The sequence below is a fragment of the Myotis daubentonii genome, chromosome 1 (genome assembly GCF_963259705.1).
Source record: "Myotis daubentonii chromosome 1, mMyoDau2.1, whole genome shotgun sequence".
NCBI classification, from domain to species: domain Eukaryota; kingdom Metazoa; phylum Chordata; class Mammalia; order Chiroptera; family Vespertilionidae; genus Myotis; species Myotis daubentonii.
Window position 1 is genome coordinate 51,619,018 of NC_081840.1, and position 21,307 is coordinate 51,640,324.

The following is a 21,307-nucleotide window of genomic DNA, read 5'->3' on the forward strand; positions in this document are numbered from 1 at the left end:
GAAGAAAACATATTACTGAAGCATTTTCTAAATTTCATCTCTAATAAAAATAGAAGAAAAGAATAGAACAAAACCACATAAATCCAATAAAGTCTACTTGCAAAAACTAAAAGTATTATAAAGGCAACACATTAAAACTTTTAATATAGCAAGAATGGAAAGTAGTGTCCACTAACAACATTCTTAGCTAACATTGTCTTAGGGCTTCTGACAAACCCAGTAAGGTGAACAAATAAAAGAATCGGTGTAGATTCTGTTTTTGGTGATAAAGTGATTGTGCACCATGAGATTCTTGTAAAAACCAAACCAAACCAAGTAGAGTTAAGACAACTTGATAAGTAAACAGATAAAGAATAAACAAAAACCCAAAGCTGTTCGTTACACTAATAATAAGTCCCATTAAATGGAAATGGAATCAATAATTCCATTCTCAATAATGACAAACATTAAAATACCAAGCAATAAATTAAAATTAAAAATAAATAATATAAACTCTTATGAAGGACATGAAACAAAATCTGAACACATGGAAAACATACGATGGTCCTTGATGAGAAACCCTCATAGAACACAATGGCCAATCCCCCTTGTACTAAGTTCTGTATTTTATGTGATTTCCAATTAGGATATTAACAGATTTTAGGGGAATTGCACTAAATTACCTTAATGTCCACATGAAAGATTAGATCTCTGAGAATACACAGGATAGAAAGCCCTTGTAGGCAAATAAATTAAAGACTTTGAAATCAATTAAGTTTGATTAGAAAAGAAATAAACATGGAGATCAGTGTAACAAGACAGAGATTTAAGAAATAGTTCCCAGTATGTACTTTAAGTTTATGATAAAAGTGGGATCTCAATTAGCAAGGAAAATTTAATTCATATAATAAATAATGTTAGTTTCACTTTTATCCATATAGAAGAAAAAAAGTTGGCATTCTATCTCACACCATATACGAAAATTATATTTCTGATTGAGTAAAGCCTTTAAGGGAGAAAAACAAACACAAATCTCAGAACTACAATTCAATTATGAAAGAGACTATAACTAAGTCAGGAAATCCATCCTATATAATAAAAGTCTAATATGCAAATTGTCTCCTCAACCAGGAGTTCGACCAGGAGTTTGACAAGGGGGTGGGGCTTCTCCCTCCAGCCAGCCTGGATTGGGGCAGGCCGGCAGGACCTCTCACCTGTGCATGAATTCATGCACTGGGCCTCTAGTATGTTATAAAAGAAATGTTGCTACAGTATAGCAAAGAAATACTATAATTAAAAGCAATAGAGGAGCCCAGGACAGTGTGGCTGAGTTGGTTGGGCACTGTCCTGTGCACCAAAAGGTTGACAGTTTGGTCAGGGCACATGTCCCGGTCGTGGGCTCAGTCCTTGGTAGGTGGCATGCAGGAGATAGCTGGTTGATGTTTTCTCTCACATTGATGTTTCTCTCTCTCCCTCTCCCTTTCTCTCTCTTTAGAAATCAATAAAAAAATCTTGCTGTGACTGGTTTGGCTCAGTGGATAGAGCGTCGGCCTGCGGACTGAGGCTTCCCGGGTTTGATTCCGGTCAGGTGCATGTGCCTTGGTTGCGGGCACATCCCAGGTGGGGGGTGTGCGGGAGGCGGCTGATCAATGTTTCTCTCTCATCGATGTTTCTGACTCTCTATCCCTCTCCCTTCCTCTCTGTGAAAAATCAATAAAATATATTTTTTTAAAAAAATCTTAAAAAATAAAATCAATAGAGGAGTATATTTGGAAAAATATTTGCAAAGAAGCTGAAAGATAAAGGCTTCATATATTTCATAAAATATGTAGTTCTTACAACCTGACAAGAAAAAGACAAGAATTCTAACAGAAAATGGGATTTGGACAATTAAGTCACATTAATCCAAATCCAATAAAGATATGGAAAGATTCTCAATTCTAAAAGTAGGTAGGGAAATGTAGAGTAACAATGAGGTCATCACTTACACTCCTCACCAGCCTGACAAAACTTAAAATGAGCAATAACTATTTCTGCCCAGAAGGAGGCAGGGAGAGAATAGATTCTCATACATTCCTGGGGGAACTGCAAACAGTTGCAGTGTTTTAGGAAAGCAATAGGGCATCATCTATTAATTTTTTAAAAAATGCATATCCTATCTAATAATAGACAAACATGGTAATTGACCGTACCTTCTCTATGCCTCCCATGGGCTAATCAGCATGATATGCAAATTAACCACCAACAAAGATGGTGGCGAATTTGCATACAGCAGGCAGGGCGGGTCAGCGCCATCCTGCCTGCCCCGCCACCATCTGGGCCTGCTATCTGAGACCTGGGGTGGTGGGCGTCCTGTGTGCGACCCAACCCGGGGCAGCCTGGTGGGGCAGCAGCGATCCGCCGGCCTGGCCGGGTGTCCGTGTGTGACCCGACCCGGGGCAGCGGGGCAGGACAGCGTGGCTCCTCTGTCAACCCAGCTTCCTCATCACAGCTCCCTTGGGGGCCTAAGCCTTTAGTCAGACAGCTCCCAAGGGCTCCCTGGCTGCCAGAAGGATGTCTGACTGCAAGCTCAGGCCTGATCCCCCAGGGAGTGGGCCTAAGTCGACAAGTGGACATCCCCCAAGGGGTCCTGGACTGCAAATGGGCACAGGCCGGGCTGAGGGACCCCCCCACCCCCGAGTGCACAAATTTTTGTGCACCGGGCCTCTAGTATATAAATATTTGACCTAGCAATGCCACTGCTAGAAATACTTCCTACTATTAGACATATATGGTATATATGTATAAGGATGTTATAGGCAGCATTTTTCAGAGGGGCAAAAAGCTGGGAGCAGAGTGAAGGCACATCATTATGAGACCAATTGAATAAATTAAGACACCTCTGCAATGTAGAATATTACACAGTCATCAAAAATAATGAGCTAAACCAATTAACCTAGAAAGATTTGGGGAAGTATTTTTGATTAAGAAAATTAATTTGCTGAAAAGAATGTATAATAGAATTACATTTCTGTAAAACAGTGACAGCTCCTCTGTGTAGGAGAATTGGGCTTCTATGTTAGGATATATGACCATACAAAAATTTAAATTACAGCTCTAGGTGTTAACGTGGGTCAGCGACAGGGCACTTGGCCAAACAAGAAGAGCAAGAATACTATTGCACTAACCCCTCCAGCATGTGTAATTCTACTTATATAGAAACTAGGGGCCCAGTGCACGAATTTGCGCACCTTGAAAGGAACTGTGGGCTGCAATGCTGCAGTGGTCACAGGGGCTGGTCTTGGCCCATCCTCTGCACCCCTGTCCGGCCCCTCTGGCAACAGCCCCTGGTCCCCTGTCTGCCAGCAGCCCTGCTCCTGCCACCACAGCTCCCATGTACTGATAGTGCCAGCCCCACTCGCATCCGCTGATGGTGTGGAGAGATTGGGGCCGGTGCCAGCAGTGGCTGTGAGTGGTGGCTGTTGCCCTGATTGCCCCTCAGGAGCAGGGGAAGGTGGAGAAGCCCTCAGGGGTGATCAGGGCTGGCAGTCGCCGCTTGCACCCGCTGATGGTGCCAAGTGATCGGGACCGGTGCTGGGCACTGGCAGTGGGTGCGAGTGGGGCCAGTGCTGGCAGCAGGTGCACGTGCCAGGTGGGACCACGGTGTGCAGGAGCAAAGAATTTTCAGTAACCACTAGAGGCTTGCCCTGATGACAGTGACCGGCGCCCCACCTTGGTCTGGCGCCCCCACTCACCTGCTCCACCATCCTGCTGCGGCCAACGCCTGCCATGTTCCTCATACGCCCCCTGGTGGTTAGCACACGCCATAGCGACTGGTTGTTTGGTTGCTCCAGTTCTTCCACCATTCCGTCTATTTGCATATTAGCTATTTATTATATAGGATTAGAAAAAAGATGTATCTCTACCGACTTATAGGGAGGCTAATGATATATCATTAACTGAAAAATAAAAAATAAAAGCAAGCTGCAGAGTAACCTGTGGACTATGATTCTACTTTGGTGCAAACAAGAAAGCCCTGAGTATATATGATTGCTCGTGGCGTTTGACGGAACAACTTCACAGGCTGTGACTCTTCTCTACCCTAACTCCCCGGGGTGGGCAGGGGGTGGTTGCAAATCTTTGCATTGTTTCACATGCTGCTTTTATGCTTCCGTAAAATGTCACAAAAATGACAAATTTAAAACAACCACACAAATGAAACCCAAGAACACATTGCAGTGTCTGCCCTCCAGGAGATCATAGTCTCCTGCCGACGGTCTTCAGGTATCTGAGGCAGGAGTTTGGTCTTTGTGGCGTCCAGGGGAGAACCCAAGGAGGGGGGGCAGGGCCAGGCAGACCCCGCTACAGGGCTCCCTGCGCTGGCAGTGTCGGCCGCAGGTTGGATGTTCCCTGGACAGGAAGGTTTTGAACTAGATCAGTGTTGTCCCAAATTTTCTGATGAGAAGAATTGCCCAGGGTACTGATTTTCCATTTTGTTCATGGCTCCACACAGCAGGGCTACAAAATTTTACCAGAAGAATGAAATGATGTGAAGAGTACGTATAGCAGGGGGAGCTGATACAAGCTTGTGTCGGGTGGGAAATCCTTGTTAAATGATCCTTGATGCAGTAAGAGCGAAGCTGGGGCTGGAAGCACATGAAGAAACTGGGCGAAGGGGAGGGGTGTGAGCCACAGAACAGAGAAGGCCAGAGGCAGGAAGAGCTTTGCGCTTTTGGAGGAACTGAAACCCATGTTCTCATGTGTAGACGAATGTAGCGCAGGTTAGAATCACCTGGAAAGCTGGGAAGTCAAGCCCTAGGCCTTGCCCCAGACCAAGTAGTCAAACTCTCCAGGGGTGGGGCTGAGACTGGGAGGCTTTTAAAGCTCCCAAGGCCAGTCCAAGGTGCAGGCTGGCTGGGACCTGTGGACAATGGAGGATGCCATGAAGAGGGAGCAGTAGGGGGAGACTTGACTGGAGGCCTGGGCTCTGGGGTAATGGTTTTGGAATTTTTCCAAAGGGTATTGGGAATTCATCTGAAGGGCTTAAAGCAGGAAAATGATATGATCTGATTTAAAAAAATTTATCTATCTATCTATCTATCTATCTATCTATCTATCTATCTATCTATCTATCATCTTTCAGAGAGTAAGGGAGAGGGAGAGATAGAAACATCAATGATGAGAGAGAATTATTGATCAGCTGCCTCCTGCACGCCCTGCACTGGGGACCGAGCCTGAAAGCCGGGCATGTGTCCTGACTGGAAATCCAACCATGACCTCCTGGTTCATAGGTTGATGGTCAACCACTGAGCCACACAAACCGGGCAGATTTGATTTTTTTTTTTTTTTTTTTTAGATCACTCTGACTGCTGTGATGAGAATGGATTGAAAGGGAAGAGCAGACGCAGCAGGCAGAGTTGGAAAGTCGTTGCAAACATCCAGGTTGGAGAGAGTGGTGGGATGGGATGGCAGCAGAGGTGGAGATATGTAGACACATTTAAGAAGAATAGGTGGAATTCACAGGATTTGGTGATTGCTCGATGGTGAGGGGCCAGAGCAGAGGAAACATTAAGGATGACCGCCCAGTGTCTGGCATCAGCCATTGGAGGGTGCTGATGACACTCACTGAGCTACAGCACGGGGAGGAGCAGGTTTGGGGGTGCAGGGAGGACATAGGGGGTTCAGTTTTGAACATTCTGAGCTTATGAGACAACAAAGGGGAGAACTTGAATATGGGAATGGTTGGCCACAGCAGTGGGTGAGATTGCGAGACAGGGAGCTGAGTGAGCAGAGGGGTGTCAACCCTGGAGGGTTGAGGAGAGGGCAGAGGGCAGAGGGCAGAGAGGAGTCTGAGAGGAGGAGGAGGAACACCAGGCACGAGTAACTGAGGCCAGTGGCCGGGCTGAGCTGGGAAATGACTGGTGAAGTAACGGGCCTGGAGAGGTGAGTAGGGTTCAGTTAGGCTCGGGGAGGACATTGTGGAGGAGAAGGAAGAGGGGGGGGAAGTATAAGAAAAAGCAGAGATAGGAAGGCATGAGGTGTGTTGGGGGCCAGTAGGTAGTGGAAGATTAGGTAAGCAGGTAGATGGCGACCTTGGGATTGACCTCTGTAGTCTTTCTCTTGTCTCTTTAAATTTTTAAAAATTTACATTTCAATTACAGTTGACATACAATATTATATTAGTTTCAGGTGTACAGCACAGTGGTTAGAGACATTTATGTCCCTTACGAAGTGATCACCCCAGTCAGTCCAGTACCCACCAGGCATCATGCATTGTTTACAATGTTACTGACTTTATGTTCTATTCTGTATGTTCCATCCCCATGACTTTTATAACTGCCCATTTGTACTGAATCCCTTCACCGTGCTCACCCAGTCCCACACCCCTACCCGTCTGGCGGCCTCCTGCTTGTCTCTTCATTTCCCACCGCTTGACTTTCTTTACTCCTGACTTTCCTCGGTGGGAGAGCAGGCATGGCACCGGGCCGCTTGGCCTCTTGCTTTGCCGCCCCAGTCGTGCATAAGTGCAATCAAAGCTTTTGCAATGTTTGCGGCAACATCATCAAGGTGAACGCTGAGGGTGTCAGCTTTGCGGTGGAGGAGAGAGCACTCATTTCAGTGTTGAATACAGGGCTTGTTTCCTCCTCTCCAAGTCAGGCTCCTCGAAGAGCCCAGCTGCAGTGTAATCGACGCCCCGTTTTCTTCCGTATGCTCTCTTATAAGTAAAAGCACAAACAGACTTTTGCCTAAAGGCTAGAAGCCGGCATTATCTTTCCTGAGTGGGCTCCTAAGCACGGGTTCTTTGGAGAGAGGTGCGTATAATCAGCGCATGAGCCAGCATTTTGCACGTGCGATGAAGAGATGTGGCTGCACTATTCAGTTTCCCTGTTTGACTTCCCTACTAAGATGTACTTCAGAAAGTGGGATGTCGATGAGCACATCTTCCCAAGAGAAAATGATCCATGCCGGGAGGAGCTGCAAATGTTCCAGTGAACCAGTTGTTATGTTGTTGCTTATTGAGTTCTCTGCCCAAGATGTTAGGCTATGCTGTGTCACTTCGAGTTTTCTTATGAAAGATGAGTATTTCCTAATTATATTTTGTGTGAAGCTATATTAATAGAGATATGCATCACACTGTAGTAGAAAAATGGTGTTAACTCTGCCCTTTATGTTCTTGTTTGTTTGTTTTTTTATATTGTGAAATGTGACATTCATGCCAAAAATGAGTGCATTAAGTGGATAGGTCCAGTTTAAACATGGTTACAAACACGAACACCTGTGCAACCACCACCTAGAGCAGTGGTTCTCAACCTTGGCTGCACATTAGAATCACCTGGGAATCTTTTTAAAATCCTGATTTCTGGGCCTCATCCTCTGGAAGTTCTGTTTCTTTGTTATGGGGTGGGGCCACAACATTAGTAACAAAGAAACAGAATTCCCAGAGGATAAGGCCCAGAAATCAGGATTTTAAAAAGATTCCCAGGTGATTCTAATGTGCAGCCGAGGTTGAGAACCACTGACCTAGAGTGAGAAGTATAGCCTTGCAGGCACCTGGAACTCTGGTGCGCACTTCCTCCTTCCTGGGGTTCCCACAGTGTCACTGTTGTGCTAGTGATTTTATTTCTTTTACTTAGAATTTTACCACCTATTTATCCATCCCTAATGCTATAGTGTAGTTTTGTTTGTACCATACCATATATATATATATATATATATATATATATATATATATATATATATATATATATACATATATATATATATGGTCTTTGTGCAAATGCACAAGCCTGTGAGTGCTTCTTTAAATGGCCTCACTCCAGAGTCAGTCCTGTGCATATAGCTTTGGCTCATCTTTTTCACTGCTGTTTAATATTCCATTAGTAAGCATATGCCACAGGTCACTTGTGCATTGTATTAGTGGATACTGGGGCTGTTTCTGGTTGTGACGATTTCATGGACAATGCCATGGATAACACCAAACCTTACATATGCTATGTTTTCTCCTATACACACAAACCGTTTCACTTAAGCGAAGCATTTACCGCTCCTCTTTGGCACATCTGAGTTGTCAGTTTCGCTACCCTTGTGCTCTGGGGCCATTATTATGAAGTAAAAGAAGGGTTACAGCACTGGGATGCCTGACAGTGGAGCTGATGTCTGAGACAGCTGCTAAGTGACCGATGGGTGGGGAGTGTAGACAGCATGGAGGTGCTGGACAAAGGGACGATTCACACCCCATAGGAGCAGGACAATTTGAGATTTAATCACGTTCCCCAGAACAGCTCACGATTTAGAACTCATGAATTGCTTATTTCTGGAATTTTCTATGTCATATTTTTGGACCGTGGTTGACCAAGGTTCACAGAAACTGGGAAAATGAAACCGAGGGTAAGGGGATGGGGAGGTGGGAGGGTACTGCATTTCAAATCTGTTCTGGATACTTAATGGTCAAACATGCCAATCCAATGCAAACATGATTTTATTGTAAATCTAGTATTTTAGACATAATGGGAAATATTGTTCATTTTAATATCTATCCTTTCTAGACGCACACACACTTTACCTAAAAGTGAGGTCAGATACGTTTGCAGGCAACAGCAGCGTTCAGGACACAATCCAACATGGAGCAGCTGTTTTTCCTCTCCCTTTCCCCATACCCTTTAGTTTAATGGGTCTTCACAGGGGAAATAAAAGTGAATCATGCAAAATAACTTACACTGATTTACAGGCAGACGAGTCTTCAGGACTCTTGGGCTCACCAACCCTGGTTTACCTGCCCCTGGCGAAGAGCATGTGACCTAGGAGCTGGGTAGAGCTGTGCCCGTGCAGATGTCAGGTCAGGTGGTGAAATGTGCATCGCGTGCTCCTTCTCTCCGAATTACTTGAAACACACACCCACATGGTTACCACACCTAGTATTTCCTTCACATGCTCTGCGATGGAATTTGCTGCTCAGACATCGTTATTTCATTTATTGCACAGTTTGAGGTTTGATACCTCTGAGACATTCCAAGTCTTCCATTACCTTTTTAAAAATTAATTAATTAATTAATTATTATTATTTAATCCTCACTCAAGAATATTTCTCCATTGATTTTTAGAGAGAGTAGAAGGGAGAGGGAGAGACAGAGAGAAATACCGATGTGGCAGAGACACATTGATTGGTGCCTCCCGCATGACCCCAACAAGGGCCATGAGTCTACAACTGAGGTACGTGCCCTTGACCAGAATTGAACCTGGACCCTTCAGTCCCCGGGCCGATGCTCTAGCCATTGATCCAAACCAGCTAGAGCTCCATTACCTTTTTTTTTTTTTTTTAAATATGTTCTTATTTATTGATTTTTTTATTTTTATTTTTATTTTAGAGAGAGAGATAGGGCGAGGGAGAGAGAAACATCAATTGGCTGCCTCCCTCGTGACCTCCACTGGGGATCAAGCCCACAACCTGGGCATGTGCCCTGACCAGGAATCAACCAGCGGCCCCCTGGTGCATGGAGCAATGCTCAACCAACTGAGCCACACCCGCCGGGCTCCATTACCTTCTGCTGTGCGCATTGTAAAACAGGAAAACTGGGACAATTGGCGATTATTTTCCTTTATTGAAGGACCAGTTATGTAATAAAGAAGTACCTTTCCAGCTTGGTTCAAAAACTGATCAGAATAAACTAGCAAAGAATTATGGAAAATTTGACTTAATTGGAAAAGACATTTTAAATTAGAACAAGAGATCTAAAATAGGTTTTACATTTGTACTTATTTGCATATATTACCATTTAATCAGAGATAAAATTGGGAAATATTTGGGTACACTAATATTTGAATAAAGTTACATAATATAGTTATTAAAAGCTTAGTTTATAATAGTGAAATGTACTCTCCCTTTAAGTCTAAACTTTATGCAAGATTCTTTTATATAACTGGTTTCCAAATAAGTCAACCATACCAGAAAAGGAATAAGATCATTTATTCTTTACACTGGGTCTTCATTAAAACTCATCTGTTCTTTTGCTTCATTTTTTTCGAGTTTACGTCACATCTCACAAAGGTTTTCTCCTGGGTTGGGTGAAGTTGTAGGTCTTCCATGCTTTCTGAGCAAAATACCATTCTGAACAGAAGACATAAAGCAAAGACAGCGTTAAGTTTTAGACGGAGCTTATTGAAGTGTTTCATCTTTTGTCAAATACTCAATTGATATAACACATGCTATGTGTGTGTGTGTGTGTGTGTGTGTGTGTGTGTGTGTGTGTGTGTTTTTAAAAACCTGGATTCTTATGTTTGCAAGTATTTTCATAACTTCAGAGAAAAGCAAAACCCAAGTCAGTGACCGCATCCGTCAGGCTCTGCTCTGGGCTGATTTCAGATGTCTGGAAACGCAAAGTGCTAGGGGCAGTCCTTGGTTCTCCCTGTAACCGCTCATCAAAGATTTGAGGGTAACCACTGTTCCTTTCACTAAATCGACATCGTCCTGGCTCCGGGCAAACGTTCGCAGCTCCTTCCACTGTCCTGCTCAGACAGGCTTCCCTCCAGCCTGCCTTCTCTGGACCCGCTCCAATTTGTCAATGCTGGCCTGAAAGGCCCCTGGCCATGAGGCCACTGTCACCAGCCCTGCCTGGCTGTCATGTAGGCCCCGCCCCTTCCTCTCATTGGTGCAGACGCCGTCCAGCCAAAGAGGCCCTCACTAATGCTCTGGGCCTCTTTTGGAGACCAGCTAGCGGCCAGTCTGCTTTGACCCGCAGCTTGGGCTGAGATGCTATTTTGTGCTACCAGCTCCAGCGGTCGCTGAGAATTCTAGTTCATGGCTTTTTTTTCCTTTGAATTGCATCTGAGGTCAAGTCTTGACTCATAAACTTTTAACATTAAAGTAGTATATAAGCTAGACAAATACTACATGGTATCGCTTATATGTGAAATCTAAAAAAAAAAAAATCAAATTTATAGAAAAAGTGGAGAAGAGCGGTTCCCAGGGCGCTGGGAGAAGGGGACCAGGGAGCAGCTGGTATAACTTTCAGCTACAGAGTGACTAAGGTCTGAGGATCTAATGTGAAACATGGTGACTACAGTGGGTAACACTACATGGTACCAATGAAATTTGCTAACAGAGTAAACGTCACTGTTCCCAAAACAATGAAAATGATAAATATGTGAGGTGATGAATGTGTTAATTAACTAGATGGGGCAATCCTTTCACAGTGTATTTGCACAGCGTGGGGCAAAAGGAGGTTTACAGTTGTAACACAAATAAATAGGCTACAATAAACTCTGTTTTGCACAGCTTTGAACCTCCTTTTGCCCCACCCTGTATATCAAATCACAATGATGTACTTTAAATACCTTAGCAATTTTATTTTGTTAAATATACTTCAATGAAGCTGAAATGAAAGTGGCACGAGTAATCTATAAATGCATTCTTGAAAAGTTCAAGTAGTAAAGACTACAGTCAAATATTAAAGACCCCTTTCTCCATCACCCTTCACCAATGCCACTTCCCTCCCCCCTTCATGGTTTGGTTTCTGTCTTCCTCGGACATTTTCACATATCCTGATGTTCATATGCAAACATAAGGGTTTTCTGTAGGTATTTTTCTGAAATTTTTCCTTGTCACCAAATAATGTACTTGGAGACCAGTCATATTAGTATGGATAAATCTCTCTCCTTCCTTTCCACCTGCTGCATGGATTCCATGGTACACACAGAGCGCAATGCATTTAGCCTTTTTCCTATTGATGGGGAGATATTGAGATTTTCCCAATGGTTTGGTATTTCCAAATAGTACTGCAACAAACATTTTACACACATACATCCTTTGTGGACATACTTAGTATTTCTCCAGGACAGACACCTGGAAGTAAAGTTCTGTGTCATGCCATATTCTCGGCCATATATGTTATGCGTACAGAAATTTTTGATAACGTAAGCGCCATGAGACCAAGGGCGTCGTCTCCTCTGTTCACTGCTGTATATCTGGGGCCCACAGCAGCGCCTGGCATAAGGCAGGTGCTCACCACGTCAGTTGCTGAGTCAGTTGCTGAGTCAGTTGCTGCAGAGGCTCTGTAATTTCACTCCCACTATGAGGAGGAGAAAGCCCATTGCTCCACACCTGTACCTTCTCTGCATGTTAGCTCCTCTAATTCCCGCCCAACGGATGGTTGGCCAGAGATACCCTCACTGCTTTTTGTTTTGAATTATATGATTATCGTGGAAGTGCAATATCTCATTACGGTTAGCCTATTGCTTTTTATGTCCTGTAGGGCTCATATTTTCTGTCCTTTCTCTTCACCCCACAACAGGCCCTCTTGACCCTGACTTTGTGCCTGTGGGAGAGAAGAATCAGCCCCGGAGTCACAGAGCAGGTGACATAATCAACTTCCCCCTCCCTCCTGCCCCGCCTTGCAGTCAGCAGAGAGATTGAGAGTATGAGGTTAAGCGTTTGCATCCTGGCTCTGGGATTTTGGTTTGTTGGAGGTAATTAAACGTTAGTGATTGTTATTAGTCTCATGAGATACATAATATAATTCCCATTTATTATTAAAGAGCCGAGCCTCAGAGAGGTACAGTTGTCCTCAGAATTATTCTACATATTTATTCTACGGAGGTGGTAGGCAGTGAGGTCAAAATGAGAGTTTAGGACTGGCTGATGCCGGGGCCACCAAACCCTGCTCACCTAGTGCCTGGCTCCCTGCCTCTCTCTGGGAACACCTCCTGGCCCCCCCAAAAGCCTGTTGCAGCTCAGCCCCCCAGCACCAACCTGAACTTGCTTCTTAAATTTCCTAGGCCACGCAGTCCCAGGCCCTGGCTAATCCGCTTGTGGTCCATGGCCAGCAGCATCAGCAGCGCCAGGGACTTGTTAGAGAAGCAGAGTTTCATGCCTCCCCCAGCCCCTGCCCCCAGACCTACTGAAGCAGAACTGCATTTTAACAGGATTCCCAGATGACCCGTGTGGACATTGAGGCTGCAGAAGCTCTGAGATGGAGCACATTATTACTAAAATTAACGCATCTTGTTTTCATGTATGCCAACAGCCAACACTCAGATTTTTTTGGTCTCCCTCCATGACGTGTGGTATGTGGAGACACAGAGCAGGCGCTGAGTGCTTCCTAATGGAAAACTCTAGGTCCCATAGCCCTTCCCCTCAGTCCAGCACGTGCCTCCTGCAGCCACGAAGAAGGGCTCGGTGTGCGTGTGTTAATGTCCAGCACTGCACTCCGCTCGGTTCCACTTAGGAGAGTCAGATCAGTGGGGCCAAGAGTAACGGAGGAAGGACCTGCTGGGAACAGTGTACGGGCAACATGGGCAATGACTCCAGCAAGCCTGAGTGGGAACTGGGCTTGGACAATTACTAGCAAAGTCCCCAAGCTGTGTAGCTTCTCTGAGCCCAAGGTTCCAGGTCTGCGCAGCCAACACTACCCGCTTCAGAGGGTGGTTGGGAAGATTCCATGAGATGACTGCCCTGGAGCACTCAGTCCCAGGCCCGCCTGCTGTAGGAGCTCGGTAAGTGCCGTCCCCTCCCCTCCCCTCTTTCCTTCTTGTATGTATGTATGTATGTATGTATGTATGTATGTATGTACATATGCATGCATGTATGTATTGACTGTTCAGAGCACAGAGAAAGGGGTGCAGAGAGATTGAGAGAGAGGGAGAGAGAGAAGCATGGCTTTGTTGTTTCACTGACTATGCACTTGTTGGTTGATTCTTGTATGTGCCCTGACGGAGAATTGAACCCACTACCTTGACATATAGGGACGATGCTCTAACCAACTGAGCTACCTGGCTGGCGCCTCCTCTTTCCTTCTTGAGAGCCGTGCAGTTCAGCACCAGCGGAGAAGGTAGCGCTGTCTTCCTTACAACCTTTCAGGCCAAGTTATGGGACTGTCCTGGGGAACAGCCACCACCCTGGAGGGATCACTCTCTAGCTGGGAGCACGTGGGAGGGGTGGCGCTCAGACAGAGCTGATGGGAAGGGCCAAAAACTCAGGCAAGAACAGCTAAGCGTAGAAGAGGAGAAGCAGTTTAATTTTCCAAATTGATCGTGTGGAGAAGTCTGTTGGCAGACTGCAGAGTGTGCTCTTCGCGATAGCCAGGACCTTGTATCCCAGGAAGATAGGCCCTCAGAGTGGGGCTGTGGAGCGGCCTCAGGGGGCATACATCTGCCCTGGCCCCCCTCAACCCCCCCACCCCCGGCAGAGGAACCTGGCGTGTGGTTTAGGATTGAGAAGCCTGCTGTTTTCTGTCCCACCTGGGGACAAGCCAAAGAGAGAAATGAGCTTCCAACAAAGAAGTGGGAGAGGAGAGGCCAGTGTCCTGAACCCGGCGGGGAAGAGACAGGAAAAGGTCTGGGAGGACAGAATTCTCCTTTCGTGGAGACCTGCAAACAAGTGCGGTTGCCATGGCAAAACGTGTTGGGCATCTCTGCTCTGCTGGAGCAGCAGCTGGACGACCCTTCCTTTCCTTTATTCCCCACCCCTCCCAACCCCTCATTGTCCCCGAGCACCTTGGGGCCAAGGGAGAAGCTAAATCACGCAGAGCAGGTTTCTTAAAGGCAACCCATGGGTCCAAGTCAGAAGGTCTCAGTAACAAACGTGTGTCCGGCTCCCTTCTCAGACCACAGTGAGTCAGAGGCTCTGCGGGTGGGGCCGGGCATGATGCATATTTAATACGCTTCCCCGTGATTCTCTGGCGCTCTGAGATTCGAAACGCACCGCCACAGAGCGGGATGTGAAGATTGTGGTCTGCTACGAGCATTCCTCCGAGGAAGCAACGGAAAAGAAATGTCGAATCTGGGGCCTTGCCACCCAAAGTGTGGTCCCTGGCCAAGCAGCACTGACATCACCCCATGATGCATCCACAGGCTGGGATCTGAGAAGTGTTGAGCTAGCGAGGGGATTCTCAGACCCCGGAGGCAGGCGGCTATTGAACCCAGGCCGTGGAAGAGGCTAGCCCAGGGCTCAGAAGACCCAGGTGCAGATCCCGGTCCTTCCACCTATGGCTGGACATTTCACCTTTCTCAGTGTCTATCCTCCATTATTAGGACATACTAATGCCCACCTCATAGGATCAATGCAAGTATCCTATATAATAAAAGGCTAATATGCAAATTGTCCCCTTGACCAGGAGTTCAACTGGGAGTTCAACCAGGGGGTGGGGCCTGCCTGCCAACTGCCCACAGCCCCTCCCCCTGGCCAGTTGTGCCCCCAATTGGCCCCTCACACCCCGATTGGGAGCGGGCTGGCAAGCCAATTGCCCACAGCCCTCCCCCTGGGCCAACCTAGACTGATTGGCCCCAATCAGGGCGGGCCAGCCAGACCCTACCCATGCATGAATTCATGCACCGGGCCTCTAGTGACATTATAAAAGTGCTTACTAGATGTCAGGAGTTGAATGAGCACTCACCTTTTCTGGGTCTCTCCTGCTTTGACTCGGATGTTCTTTAGAACGAGGCCTGAGTAGAGGGGCCCTCTGCCCCACGGGATGATGGTCTGGACCGTGTTCCAGACATTGGCCCACACGGCGCTGTTTTCCCACTTGAATTTGATTTTGAGCAGCTCACCAATATTCGAATCCAAGGTGATAAGAAAGGAATAGGTTTTGTTACTAGTAATTCCTTCGCCCCTTGAAGATACAAAGGAAACCAGACACGGTCAGTGTATTTGTAACAGCAAAGTGATGCTTAGATACATTCAGGATGTGTTAGGTTTGCCTTTGCCACTTGCATGGTCATTCCTGCTGTATTTCTCAAACTATTGTTGGACAGATTATTACTAGAGGAACCTATAGGATAAAAAAGGGTTTTCTAGTGATATTGGGAAAACCATACTGTTTCCTGTGACAGCATATTATAAACGCTCGGGGAGTTCCACAGTGAAAACCTAGTTAACGTTGTTTAGCTCAGGCTTCCTAGTTTTTACGTTAACAAATCGAGAAAACTGCCCCCGATGGGACAGTGGGGCTTTGGCAATGGCCGCTGCCCAGGTTGGCTCTCTGTCGGTTTGATGAACACAACAGAGCCGCACCACCCTCTCCTTTCCCCAGCACGGCTCCTTTCTCCCCGTATAAATAGAAACTCCTATTTGAACAACAAAGCACAACAGTAATAGAAAACCATTTATTAAAAGGATGCACCAGAAGATGGCGACTGGCAGGAAGGCAGGGAGGGAGAGAGTGTGAGAGCGCGAGGGAGTGATAGAGGAGTGTGTGGACGTGTGTGGTGTGTGTGTGTAAGAGCTAGGGACAGTTAGATTCTGCAGGTCTTCTAAGGGGCTGCTAAACTGGGCAGTCTTTGACGGCGGAGCCCCGCTCCCAGCGCGGACACTCCTGGGCAGCCAGCACAGGAACAGAGACTATGCCATCTTGGGAAACAGAGCTGCTTGAGACTAGGATCCTGGCCTCAGCAACACCCAGGCTGGTCTCAGACACAAACCAGGACCCTGCAGCCACTGGGGACAGAGACCTGTGACCACGGCTACAGAGCCATGGACACCAAGAATCCAGAAATCCCCATGGCAGATCTGTCAGTAACAGAGCCCCTCCCCCTCCCTGCAGGCAGTAACTGATAGACCCACCACCCCTTGCCCAGGCCTCAGTGCTGCTACAGGGACCTTAGCCTGGAAGTGCGTTAACAACGGGAACTTGTCCCTTGCAGTGCAGGCTAAGGGAGCCTTGGCCTGGAAGTGCACAAACACTGGGAACTTTTCCAGCGCAGTGCAGGCTAAGGGAGCCTTGGGCCTTGGCCTGGGAGCTAACGTGAACACTGGGAACTTGTTTCTCACAGCACGGGCCCCAGGACCCCGATTCTCCGGGCAGGAGGCAACACCAAGCACCAGTGACTTGACTGTGTTTCTTATCACCTGCGCCTGAGATCCCTGATTCCCTGTGCATTCATACTAAGAGCCAGTGACTCCAATTCTTGGTGCATGTGCACACAGGGACCCTGATTCTCAATGGAAGTCTGCGCGAAGCAACAGAGACTCTGATACGGGATTCTTGGGGAACTCTGACTCCTGGCGCATGCTAGGGGGCTCTGATTTTCAACACACTCCAGGGGGGTCTCTGTTTCAGCATGGTGCAGGCGGGGTCCCTGATTCTAAATGCGCACATGAGGCCACATTGAGCGCTGGTAATGCTGACTCTGAGCAAGCCTGGTTCCCATCAACCCACCACAACCACACATCTTAGCGTCAGAGCTCTTCAGTGACACTAGGGTGGTGTGAAGCTCCCACTGCACACGGCCCAGGCCCACGCAACTCGACGTTTGATCCATCTGGAGATAATCAGAATGGGGAGACGACACAACCCCCAGAAGAAAGAAAATGAGAAGTCTCCAAGAAAGGAAATTACTGAAATTGAAGCATGCAACATGACAGAAAAAGAATTCAGAGCAATGGTTGTACAATTCATTCACCGGATGGATGAGAAAAATCAACAACTTATGCAAGAATCAGGAAGAAATGAAAAGTGATATAGCTACAATCAAAAATACCATGGAAGGTTTCAACAGTAGACTAAAAGAAGCAGAAGACCGAATTAGTGAGTTAGAAGATAAGGTAGAGAAACAAGCTCAATCTGAACAGCAACTGGAGAAAAAAATTAAAAAACAGGAGGAGAGCCTAAGGGAGCTTTGGGACAACATGAAAGGAGGTAACATACGCATAATAGGGCTGCCAGAAGGACAAAGAGATCAGCAAGGATTAGAAAATCTATTTGAAGAAATAATGACAGAAAACTTCCCAAATATGGGGAAGAAAAAAGTTACATAAGTACAGAGAGTCCCAAGCAAGATGAACCCCAAAAGACCCACACCAAGACACATCATAATAATGATGGCAAATGGACACGACAAAGAGACAATCTTAAAGGCTGCAAGAGAGAAACTGAGAGTTACCTACAAAGGATCCTCCATCAGATTATTAAATGATTTCTCAACCGAAACACATCAAGCTAGAAGGGAATGGAAGGAGGTATACAAAGTGTTGCAAAGCAAAGGACTGAATCCAAGAATACTCTATCCAGCAAGACTATCAATCAAAATTGAAGGGGAAATCAGGAGCTTTGCAGACAAAAAAAGGCTAAGGGAGTTTATCACTACCAAGCCAGCAATGCAAGAAATGCTAAAAGGAATGCTGTAAAAAGAAGAAATATAAAGGTAAGAAAGAACACAGGCACAAAAATAGAAATGACTATAAGCAAGTACCTTTCAATAATAACTTTAAATGTAAATGGACTAAATTCTCCAATCAAAAGACATCGAGTGACTGAATGGATAAAAAGACATGACCCATATATATGCTGTCTACAAGAGACCCACTTCAGAACAAGGGACTCACACAAACTGAAAGTGAAGGGATGGAAAAATATCTTTCAGGCAAATGGAAATGAAAAAAAAGCTGGAGTAGCAATACTTATATCTAACAAAATAGACCTCAAAGTGAAGGCCATAACAAGAGATAAGGAAGTCCACTTCATAATATTAAAGGGATCGATACAACAAGAGGATATAACCCTGATAAACATATATGCACCCAATGTAGGAGCACCAAAATACATAAAAAACCTCCTGGAAAATAACAAGGGAGAGATCAACAACAACACATCATGGGGACTTAAACACACCACTGACATCACTAGATAAATCCTTTAGAAAAAAATCAGCAAAGAAACAGCAATCCTAAATGACTCACTAGATCAAATGGACTTAATTGACATCTTCAGAACCTTTCACCCCAAAACCATGGAATATACGTTCTTCTCAAGTGCACATGGGACATTTTTAAAAATAGACCACATATTGGGTCACAAGCAAAATCTCCCCAAATTCAAGAAGATTGAAATCATACCAAGCATCTTCTCAGACCACAATGGCATAATATTAGAAATAAACTACAATAAAAACAATCCAAAAAACTCAAACACTTGGAAGCTGAATAGCATGCTACTAAATAATGATTGAGTTACCAATGAGATCAAAGAAGAAATTAAAAACATCCTGGAAACTAGTGACAATAACAGCACAACAATCCAAAAATCTATGGGACACATTGAAAGCAGTCCTGAGAGGGAAGTTTATAGCACTACAGGCCTACCTCAAAAAACAAGAAAAAATGATAGTAAATCATCTAACTCTACATCTCAAAGAATTAGAAAGAGAGCAACAAGAAAACCCCAGAGTGAGCAGAAGGAAGGAGATAATAAAGATCAGAGCAGAAATAAATGACATAGAGATAAAAAAAACAATACAAAAGATCAATGAAACCAAGAGCTGGTTCTTTGAAAGGATAAACAAGATTGATGAGCCTCTAGACAGGATCACCAAGAAGCAAAGAGAGAGGACTCAAACAAAATCAGAAATGAAAGAGGCGGAATAACAACAGACCCCACAGAAATTCAAAGAATTGTTAAAAAATACTATGAAGGAAACCAAGATGGCGGCATAGGTAAACACCTGAAATTGCTGCCTCACACAACCACTTCAAAAATACAACTAAAAGACAAAACAGACATCATCCAGAACCACAGGAAGGCTGGCTGAGTGGAAATTCTACAACTAGAAGGAAAGAGATAAGCACACTAAAACCCAGAGGAGCTGCGGAAGTAAACTGCAGAGGTACGGAGGCTCGAGCGCATGTGGAAAGGGGCAGGCAACAGAGGATGCCAGTGTCTTTTGCAATCGGGAGGGAGGCACAAGCTCCCGATGGCCCTGACTCCAGTTCTGGGTGAGTCTCTGGGGACCCAGACTCATACAGGGAGAAACTGGACTGTCTGGCAGCAGGCGGGACTTGAGGGAGGCTTTCTCTCAGAGATGCTTGCAGCGATTACCAGGACACTGAGACCTGGGACCTCTTAGGACGGGGCTGAGGATCAGCCATAGCTGTTTGCTCTGCCCTGTGGATTCCCTGAGACCCTGCCCCACCCAAGCTGTGAGCAGAGGCTTTTGCATATGAATGGGCTGGCCCTTTGAGATCTAAAATTACCTAACAAACTGCAGCTGGGTCAGAGAGACCCAGAACATCCAAATGATGGCCCAAGGCCCCACAGCAGCTTCCATTGCTTCACAGCTGGGCCTCATCTGGGCACCTCCAAATCCAAAACAAAGAAGTGGAATCTTCAGATCTCTCCATAGTTCCTGCTGGGTAGCCTCAGGAAGAGGCTAAATTAGTACCTCCTTAGAGATCCAAGTGCCAGTGTACCCAGTGGTCAGATTGGGACCATCCAGATTACAACTCCTCAGATCCATAAGGGACACACTCAGGGGGCAGACTCAGTGAGCACCAAAGCCCCACTGAAGCAAGTCTTGCCCCAGAAGGGTGTCTCCAGCACAGAAGTTGTCCCACTGTAGACACAGCTGATTCTCACAGCCAAATGGCCTGGAGGTCAATTCCTCCCAGTGATACCTACAACAATCAAGGCTTAACTACAACAAGACTGTGCACACAACCCACAAAGGGGTGCACCAAGAGTGTCCACCCCAGGTAATTGGGGAGGCTGAGCCACTGGGCCCTATAGGACACCCAGCACAGAAAGCCACTCTGTCAACACAGGGAAGCATAAAAAATGCAGAGACAAAGAAACAGGTCACAAATGACAGAAATAAAGGAAAGCAAACTACTGGATATAGAGTTCAAAACCACGGTTATAAGGTTTTTCAAGAATATTCTAGAAACTGCCGATAAATTTAGTGAGACCCTCAAGGATATGAAAAAGGACCAACTAGAAATTAAGCATACACTGACTGAAATAAAGAATAATATACAGAGATCCAGAGCAGACAAGAGGATCCCAAGAATCAAGTCAAAGATTTGAAATACGAAGAAGTAAAAAACACCCAACCGGAATAGCAAAAAAAAAAAAAGAATCCAAAAATATCAAGATAGTGTAAGGAGCCTCTGGGACAACTTCAAGTGAACCAACATCTGAATTATAGGGGTGCCAGAAGAAGAGAGAGAGCAAGATATTGAAAACCTATTTGAAGAAATAATGACAGAAAACTTCCCCTATCTTGTGAAATAAATAAACTTACAAGTTCAGGAAGCGCAGAGAGCCCCAAACAAAAGGAATCCAAAGAGGACCACACCAAGACACATCATAATTAAAATGCCAAGAGCAAAAGACAAAGAGAGAATCTTAAAAGCAGCAAGAGAAAAAAAGTCAGTTACCTACAAGGGGGTACCCATATGATTGTCAGCTGATTTCTCAACAGAAACAATGCAGGCCAGAAGGGAGTGGCAAGAAATATTCAAAGTGATGGATAGCAAGAACCTACAACCAAGATTACTTTATCCAGCAAAGCTATCATTCAGAATTGAAGGTCAGATAAAGAGCTTCACAGATAAGGAAAAGCTAAAGGAGTTCATCACCACCAA

The 21,307-nt window shown here is 45.6% G+C and overlaps 1 protein-coding gene across 2 annotated transcripts in view; it reads right to left on the bottom strand.

Moving 5' to 3' along the window:
- Window positions 1–9,537: 9,537 nt before the first annotated feature.
- LIPC (lipase C, hepatic type) overlaps window positions 9,538–21,307 on the bottom strand; it is a 152,551-nt gene continuing 140,781 nt past the window's right edge. For both annotated transcript variants that reach the window (XM_059699924.1, XM_059699932.1), the window contains exons 9-10: window positions 15,345–15,563; window positions 9,538–10,063 (exon numbers count right to left, since the gene is read on the bottom strand). In XM_059699924.1, coding sequence (XP_059555907.1) covers window positions 9,952–10,063; window positions 15,345–15,563 — 331 coding nt within the window. In that variant the 3' untranslated portion in view covers window positions 9,538–9,951. The remainder of the gene's footprint in view (window positions 10,064–15,344; window positions 15,564–21,307) is intronic.